This window comes from Microplitis mediator, chromosome 5, assembly GCF_029852145.1.
Source record: "Microplitis mediator isolate UGA2020A chromosome 5, iyMicMedi2.1, whole genome shotgun sequence".
Taxonomy (NCBI): domain Eukaryota; kingdom Metazoa; phylum Arthropoda; class Insecta; order Hymenoptera; family Braconidae; genus Microplitis; species Microplitis mediator.
In genome coordinates, this window is record NC_079973.1 from 9,300,004 (window position 1) to 9,309,447 (window position 9,444).

The 9,444-nt window shown below is 30.3% G+C and overlaps 1 protein-coding gene across 6 annotated transcripts in view; it reads right to left on the minus strand.

The window, feature by feature from the left end:
* LOC130668568 (bromodomain-containing protein 4-like) overlaps positions 1-8,209 on the minus strand; it is a 28,791-nt gene extending 20,582 nt beyond the window's left edge. The window contains exons 1-12 of one of the 6 annotated variants that reach the window (XM_057470909.1): positions 7,195-8,209; positions 6,148-6,434; positions 5,944-5,992; positions 4,665-4,706; positions 3,770-4,006; positions 3,494-3,688; positions 2,670-3,278; positions 2,151-2,228; positions 1,559-1,654; positions 1,368-1,469; positions 1,094-1,239; positions 53-774 (exon numbers count right to left, since the gene is read on the minus strand). In XM_057470909.1, coding sequence (XP_057326892.1) covers positions 53-774; positions 1,094-1,239; positions 1,368-1,469; positions 1,559-1,654; positions 2,151-2,228; positions 2,670-3,278; positions 3,494-3,688; positions 3,770-4,006; positions 4,665-4,706; positions 5,944-5,992; positions 6,148-6,158 — 2,287 coding nt within the window. In that variant the 5' untranslated portion in view covers positions 6,159-6,434; positions 7,195-8,209. The remainder of the gene's footprint in view (positions 1-52; positions 775-1,093; positions 1,240-1,367; positions 1,470-1,558; positions 1,655-2,150; positions 2,229-2,669; positions 3,279-3,493; positions 3,689-3,769; positions 4,007-4,664; positions 4,707-5,943; positions 5,993-6,147; positions 6,435-7,194) is intronic. The other 5 variants (XM_057470908.1, XM_057470910.1, XM_057470911.1 and 2 more) reach the window with 5 other exon arrangements.
* Positions 8,210-9,444: the final 1,235 nt, after the last annotated feature.

A 9,444-nucleotide genomic window follows, 5' to 3' on the forward strand; every position in this document is an offset into this window, starting at 1 on the left:
AAATATACTTTTGAATAAATAAATAATAAAAAAAATTGAGCAATAAAAATACCTGGCAGTTTATTAATATCTAAACTGAGTTGCCTTTTTTCATCGTAAGACATAGGTTTAGCGTTATCCTCATCTTCGGAATCAAAGGGCATTGGAGGTGGTAAATTAGCAGCGTTTTTCTTCTTATTACTAGTCGACCTACTATTCGTTTTCGGTCGTTTACTAGCAGCACTTGTTGTAGCAGACTTTCCAGGGCCTCTAGTTTTGCCTTTAGGTTTAACACTTGCTGCCGCAGCAACACCAGAATGAGTTTTACTTGGACCAACGGCCAATGCCGCATGATGATCACCAGGTAAACCCATACCAACACCTACTGGTAAACCACTGGGCATTTTAAGATCACCTGCCCCCATCGCAACACTGGCTATACTTGCACCGACACTATCAGAAACATTTTGCATGCCAACACTCGGTTTCATTAGTTCCTTCATGGCACCACTATGACTTCCAACAAGTCCAACATTTTTACTACTCATAGGTTTAGATTTAGGTTTATCTAATTTACTCTTTTTACTTTTCTTTTTACCAGATTCTTCAACCACTTTTTTTATTTTTTCTTGCATTGCTTTTAGTTCTTGTTGAAGAGCAAGGAGTTTCTGTGTACGTTCTTCCTCAGAATCCTCACTTTCCGATGATGATTCAGAACCTGAACTACTACCGCTACTACTACTACGATTTCCTGCTGCCATTCCTCCAATAGGCTCATCAGGAATTTTAGCATACCTGCATTAATTTAATTTATTGTTATAATTATTATTATTTTTTTTTATTTTTAAACTTAGCCGTTCATAAAATGAGTCACGCAAAATTTTATCTTCTTAGACTACAATGCTAGCGCCGACATTGAAAAACAAATAAGAAAATATAACAAAATATAAATAATTACGAATGATTTTCTATCGTAAAAAAAAAAAATCATTTTAAAAACTGAGAAAAATTTTCAAAATTTTTTGATGAGCTGCGAATTTCTCTTTAGACCCCCGATTCCCCAATAAGTGCGAACTCATTTTATGAACGGGCCCTTATTAGATAATTTATTAACCTCATTTCGAAGACGTCTTGTAGTTTTCTAGCCATTGCCACAACATCGTGGTCAGGAGGGTTGTATTTGTAACAGTTTGTGAAGATAAGTCGTACATCACCGGCAAACTCTTGGGCCGTTTTGTACTCACGGCTGTCCATTTTTGTCTGAACATCCAATTATTGTTTGTATAAGAAGTCAAGTAATTAATTTTGCTTATAATTTTCATTATCTTTTTTTAAAATAATTTTTATGTTAATTTTAATCAAAAAATTTTAATGAACGTCAAAATTACCTTTACAGTACCCAAATCCATGGGCTTTTTGATGATATCATGGTAATCGTGAAGCCCCAATAGCTCGGCATCTACGGGTTTATAAAATGGCCAAGCATAACCCTATTTAAAATTTTAAAAATAATGTCATTAAAATCATAGACGAAAAAAAAATATAGTTAATTAATTAATTAATTAATTATAAAAATTACCGAATGTCTTTTGGAAAATAATTCTTTAAGAATTTCATTGCAAGACTTTAGAGCATCCGAGAGTTTCTCTTTTGATTTACCGCCGACATGCTGGGGCTAAAAGATTAATTAAAAAATTAATATTATAATAAACATTAAATATTATATTTAAATGTAGGCTGAGTAAATTTTAGCTTTTTTTTATTTCGTTTTTAGGCAAATGATTATTAAGGCGTGTTCAGAAATACACTCTGGAGATGAAAAATTACCTATCCAGGTGTGATTAGTACCTTTGTAATGTTAAATCGCATCTCTGGTTCTACCAGAGGACATTTCTGAACGCAGGAGTTGAATATTTCTCTTCCAGAGTGTGTTTCTGAACACGGCCTTATTTTATTAGGCAGTTGAAAAAAAAATGAATAATGATTCTAATTGATAAATTAATAAAAAAATGTATTTGACTTTATTAATAAAAAAAATTATAATTATTTATTTTTAATGAAAAATCATAAAAATTTGTAATATTTAAAAAAAAAAAAATTTAAATCATTGCAAGCCACAAAACAACACAAATGAAATATGACGCATTGTTGATGATAAATAGTATGAGTACCTGTTGGGCCATCACCCCGATGAGGGGCATGTTGGCCTGATGGAATGGCACAAGGCCGTCTTCCGCTTGCCTCGACGGCTGAAACAGCCCCATCATCAACCCTCTGTTAGTATGTTAATGCAATGACATGAATATACATGCAAGCCTCAAGGACATTTTAAACCATTATTACAACGAACGAAAAATCATTTTTTTATTTTTTCAACCGAGACTTTTTTTAAAACAAATTCATTGATTATTTTAAATAAATCTTTCAATTTGAAATAATTTCATGCTAACAAAAAAAATGGAATAAAAATGTTCAACTTTTTAAAATTTATAAACAATAAAACTCTATTTAAAAATACTGACTTTAATTGTAATTTCAAAAATCAATTTTTCTATTACTTCCGGGTCAAAAAGAAAAAAACTATAGATAAATAGTTGTATAAATAAACAAACATCTTTAGAGGATTTACACACAAAGCACACTAGTGTAGTTCATATATTTGTTCGAATATGATTAAAAATAAAAGTTACCTTTTTGATCTGTCTGCCTGATTCTCTTCTCGTAGGAAGTTTAGCATTTTTAGATTCCATGGGTTGATACATGGGTTCAAATGAATTGGCGGTGGGTGTCGTCGTATCAGCCTTTCTCTTCACCCCTTTTTTGACTTTAGCAGGCTGTGAAGGTGGCATTACCGTAGGTGTAGTTGGGACTTGTGGAGGAGCAGGTACAGTAGCAGCTGCTTGAGGATCTATCACAGGTTGCGCGTGATATCCACTGGGTGGAGGAACCACTTGTTGCGGTAGAGAATTATGAGTAGCCATTGACGTGACGCCTATACTGGCTGGAGGTGCGATTGTTGTTGTATTGGTACTTCCAGGTACAAATACTGGTGCTTGAGTACCTAGAGGTGGTATTGGCAAGACACCAGTCGTTCCTGCTGTTGTTGCAGCAGGTGGAAGATTGTTTGGTACACTGGAACTGACTGTCGCTGCTCCAGAGGAAGGTCGACCTCGACCGACTCCCGGCGTAACTCCTGGAGTACCACCGATCATTGGTCCACCAACCCTTGCTTTTTTACCTTTAAGTCCTTTTGGAACGGGAGGTTCGAGTTCTATTTCTTCTTTTGGCATTTGTGAAATCTTAAATTATATATATATATTTTGTTATAAAATGTTAAAGTCTAATGGTAATATTATAATGGACATTTTTATTCTCATCTCAATAATTTAGTGAGTTGAGAGTCATATTGATATTTGTACCAAGTATTTAAATGTAATATTGTAAAACATTGTGATCAAAAGGAGTTACACTTTATGATCGATAATAAATCTAAATCAAACATTTTTTTACATACCTTGGTGGTAAATATTTTCTCGAGTGATTGGGCCATCACTACAACATCCTCTCCGGGTTTGTTGTAGACATAGCAATTGGAAAACATAGTAGTGAAGTCTTTAATACATTCGCTTCCACACCAATAGTACGTATTTTCTAACCGTTTCTTTATCGTACCCAAATCCATTGGATATTTTATGATTTTGTGATAATCCTGATATAAATAAACGGCAATGAATAAGTAATAAGTAACAAAGAGTATTTAATCGAAAAAAATAATAAATTAATAACATACTGGTAAATTGAGTTTCTTTGCATCGACGGGCTGCTGAAAAGGCCAAGCAAACTGATGCTTCCATAGTGGCTTCAGTATTCCTTTTTGAAGGAACTGAAGGTGATTCGTGATTCGTCCTGGACGATTTGGTGGAGGTACTACTGGTGGTTGAACCACTCCATTTACTGGCTCTATCGTGGGTTCTTCACGTGGTGGCGGTGTTTTTGTTGGTACCGATTGCGATCCTGGTGCACTGGCCTGTTTTTTTTTAAATGAATAAATCGCATACAATTTTATAAACAGTTAAATTTTATTTACAAGAAATAAGTTTAAGAAAAATGAAAACGTGCTCCATTGCAAAAGCAAAAAAAAATGCATTTTACTACTCCAATTATTAATGAGATTTCATAAAAAATCTTTTTCATAATTTGTCAAATTAGTTACAAAAATACCATTAATTCAAAAATTTATTACGCGCCTTTTCACCATGATCACGACTACGATTCTTATTAAAATTATTCTTTAGGGAATTCTCGATTAAGTTCGAAGATGAACCAAATCGATTGATTAATTTGAATGTAGTGGGTGTTTAAAATTTCATAGGTTATTTTAGTTGAAAAGTATCTTAATCATCAATTAATTAGCTTTTATTTTTAGAAATCTACCTATCATTCTGGCTACCAGATAGCAAGCTTGCAAATTTGTAAAACTTAAATGGTGATTATTTAAACTTAAATATGATTATTTGTCAAAAATTGCATTTTTTTTAAAGCTACTATTAAAAAAAAAAGACCAATACAAGTGCTTGTATAAAAAGTTTTTCATAAGATAATGCGTGAAAAGAAAAAGCGTTAAAGAAACAACCACCGATGATTAATAAACCATTGGAATTTTTATATTCATCAATGATTCTCACCTTCGGTATTTTACACAGCCTATCTCGTTCTTCCACATCTAACTGTAATTTACAGATTATCGATTATCAGTAAAACTCTTATATTGTAATATTATTTGTTGTGTTTTATTAAATGTACCTTAGATTTTTCAGTAACTGGGACAATATCTTAACTTGTAATATATTTTATTTAAAAATATAAATTTTTAAATTGAAAATATTATTTTGGTCTACAGCTCGACCGTGGATTGATAAAAATTTTAGGGTCATTGCAGCAATTAATTAGTACTCGAAATTTCTAATCGTTCTTTTAAAATTTACAAGCAAATAATTTAAATTTAAAAACTTTACTGTGATAGTTATGATTTAAATAAGAGGTAGAATAAATTTTACTTATGGAAAATCAAAACCTAGTGGATTAATCGGGCCCAATAAATGGACATAGAAAAATTCTAGTTATTTTCAATTTAAATACTGACAATTGTTACAAATATGATACCGAAATTAGCCGACGTCTAATAATTTTTGGATTTTTAGAATAACGATAAATTATAAAAAAAAAATGCACTTGTAGTCTTTTAAATTTTCTACATGTGCATATTTTTAGTTTTTTTTTTCTTCAAATTTAATTGTTCAGAAAAAAATCAAAAAATTTTTAATTGTCTGCTAACTTCAGTATCAGTTAAAAATTTAATTTTTATCAAGAGTTTAAATTTTATTTCCCTTATTTATGATACAAATGTTTAAATCTAAATAAAATTTTGAAAAATAAAATTCAATTACTAGTTTTATGTACAAAAAATTTAAACATCATACAGATTAAGCAAATTTTAGTTTTATTTACAGATTGTGTTGATTTATTAAAGAAAAAAAAGAGAACGGTCATTCTATGTACAAATTAATACTCTATGTATTTTTATTTTACAATAATATTTTTTTTTTCATCACATATACATGCAACCAAAAATAGCCGATTTTAATATTTCGTTTTTAAAACAGATAACATAAATTACGAGGATAGTGGTACCGTTTTTGGCCACTTTAGGGCCAGTTTTACTTGAAAAATTTTTAAAGTTGGCAATAATTAACCATTTTTAATTTTTTTTTATCAATTGAAAAAAACTAAAAATATGCACGTGGAAAATTTTTAAAAAATCTAAAAATTATTGGACCTCGACTAATTTCAGTATAATAATTTAATTACTTAGAGGTCCAAAAATGGAGCATTGGCCAGAATTGGTACTTGTACCCTACCTGTTTTAGAGTAAAAAAAAAAAGTAAAAATAAATGAAATACTTACGGAATTATTTTGCGAGTTGGTATCCACCTGCTGCATGTTGACTTGATTTCTGAAACAAAAAAAAATGAATATGATGATAAGTATAAAAATTGATATAAATTCTAAACTAATCATATATATATATATAGATATAGCCATGATGTATATAATATAATCGGAATAAATGGGAATTAGTGATCGACGAATTGATATATTTAGACCTACCTTTCCGACATAAATGGTACATAAATGCTACGTGGCAGGTTACTGTCTTTGCTGATGCTTGATGCTACGAAGCTTCATCAACAACTGAGTTGACAATAATATATATTGTTTTAAGCATGGTAGCTCGATATTTGCTTGCTGAGATGTTTTGGCTGCGACCAAGGAGATTGATGCCGAAGAGACATAACACAACTCAAGCCTACCAAAAGGTAGAGACTTGAATGTCAGCCCTGTACCCTCATGTGATTCGCCAAGACTCCACCCAGGATTCGTAATACTAGCAACATCTGGATAACATAACAGGACCCCAAATTGTAACAACCGAAATCATAACACCCAGTAATTTAAATAACAAATATAAATAAAATACTTGATAATTATTTTTACTCCATGGTGATAAATAAATTTTTAATTTAAACGCGATAAATATTATATAATATAATGACAAGATCTAAGTGATAAATATTGAGGATGGACACGAGTAATGAACGATCACCATGGCATTGAAATTCAGGGTCAGTCATAGATAAAAGTCGGGCATGAAATAAACTTGATATCTATACAACATGAGTTTAATAAAATAAATAAAGATGTACAAGTTGAGAATCAAGTGGCGGCAAAACGTTGAATGCAACACCAGGAGAAGGGTATAGTGCAGAGTACAGCAGACCCGCGCCCAGACAGACAGGCGACTAGCAAACCAACCAGCAAGTCAGCAAGTTGATGATTATTTATGGACTGAGTGTACAATAAACACGACTTATAGCTGACTAAAAAACTACTTTATACCAAAATATCAGTATATAAATAAAAGTATGATATTTATTATTATTTAATGTGTAAAAAATAACGCGGCACTGGTTATTACTCTAGCTTTATTTGGCGTAGGTTTTAATTCAACATGGCGGTTCGGCCGCTAAGTAGTAAAGAAAGCTCAGAAGGTCTGCCGCTATATCTCCCACTAAATTACACAAAGTTAATTTTTTTTATCATGTAAACTCTTACAAGGTTAATTATAAATGTTATATTAACAAGTTAATCACCTACCTGATCACTCAACGTTTGCTATCCAAGTAATTTAAAATAAAAAACACAACCACAACTCATCGGACACTCTAACACTACGCTTTCTCCCAGCTCGTTAAGTTTCGTTGGTCCGTTGGTGGTATTATGGCTGCCGCCGAGTTGCCCCACTGTATTGCTCACTTATACGAGTATATTACTCACTCACTCACTGACTACCGACATTCACGTACTGACACTCTATACTATATCGCTCTTGTACAGGTATAGGAACTTGCGCGAGCGTTCAGTTCGTATACGCCACCAAACGATCAGACGCAACGACTAAACATCATCTCCACTCACCTCACGTCCACAAATTTAAACATTTAAATATTTAATTACACGCAGTATATTTTTATCAAGTCATTTTATTATAAAGCTAACGGAATATTTAATAACTATTTCGTATGCAAATAATAATATTCAAAATCCACTATTATGAGGATCTACAAACTAATGATTGCAGCACCAACAATGGCTACGCATTGTTCCGCGACGTACCGACTGGTTCAATTCCGGTGTTCCTCTTCCTTTTCTGCCGCAACACTATACGCTGCTGCTGCTCTTGCTGCTGGTGATGATGATGATACTTTTAACCACTCGACTCTTTTCCCTTTACCGCCCCCTCACCGATTACAATACATCTACGTCATCACAGTCTGCCGCCAAAATTCCATTAACTTAATTACCAAAACTCTTACTTTCTCTAAATAACTTTTACTTTAAATATTTTTTTTACCTCATTACTATTTATATATATTTAACCCACAATTTATTAAATTATTTAGTAATTCGGTTTCATATCATTGGCAATTAAATAAACACACATTTAATTACTTGCGTATAAGCTGTAGAGGTGATTTAAATATTTGAATAATTATTTAAGTAATAACATAAATTTAATAATTTATTTTAAAAAAAAGTTAATTTTATCGTTGAAAAATACACACGAGGTTGTTTTAGACAACGGTAAACATTAACATTGAAGACACGCTTGTGTTAGAGACCAATGAAAAAAATGATAGTTCATTTCCGGTATTCCGTTTTCACCCATAATGCATTTCATTTTGTTCTCGACGACGTGTTTTTTATAATATGAATAATAAAAAATTTATTATTCATTTAAATATATATTAATTTCAATAAATAAATATAACAATATTTTTAAAATATATTATTTTGAATATTATTATTTAAATGATTTAAATATTCAAAATTATATTCCACGTTTCGTGTCTACCCACAATGCACTTAAATAAATTACTTATTCACATAAATATAAATTTTATTATACACTTTATATTTATTGATATTTATTATTTGGTATTGTATATAAATATAAATAAATTGTTTTATATTATAATTGTATATTATAAATATAATATTTTTAAAAATAAAAAATATGTCGCGTCATCGTATGTTCCGCTGTAATTATAAAATGGCGTCAATAAATAGTCAATTTATGTTCATTTTAAATATATAGTTAACACTAATCAGTCAATATCAATAACTGTTGTTATATATTTTTTTATTCACCATTATTTTTATTATAAAAATTAATACAGCACAATTTCTTAATTTTTTTTTTTTCTACATTTATATTCACCGTATGTGATATGTTGACATTGTAATTATTGATTAAAATAAGAGAAATACGTAAATCAAATGATGAACAATATTTTTAAATAATTATTTATATTTACAGTATATTTTACAACGATAAATATATTTTAATACAAATATATATTTAAACTATAAAATAATTGTCTTTTACTTTCACTTTATATAAATTCACAAATTATTGAAATATTCATTTGATATGACTTTACACTTTGATTATATTTTTGTTAAAACACTTGAAATACAATAAACATTATATTGCTTGTAATTTAATAATTATTTAAATAATAGTTTATATTTTTCATAAAGCAGTATGTGAATATACGGTTTTTATTTTATACAGCTTCAAGTAACCAGTATCCGTCAATTGATGTATAGAATATTCTAGTCGCTGTGTAAAGCAACATTTTCAATCGTACAACTACCAATCATATCACTTCTTTTTAATACTATTCTTTGGCGGGAATTTCAAATTACACATAAATACATTTTTTATTTATTTATTTCCAAGTGGCTCAGAGACAATTTTAAGATGTCAAAAATATCTTTTAGAAAGACAAATTTGGTTTTATAAATAAAACATACAGTTGGTCCTACAAGAGTCAGGAAATT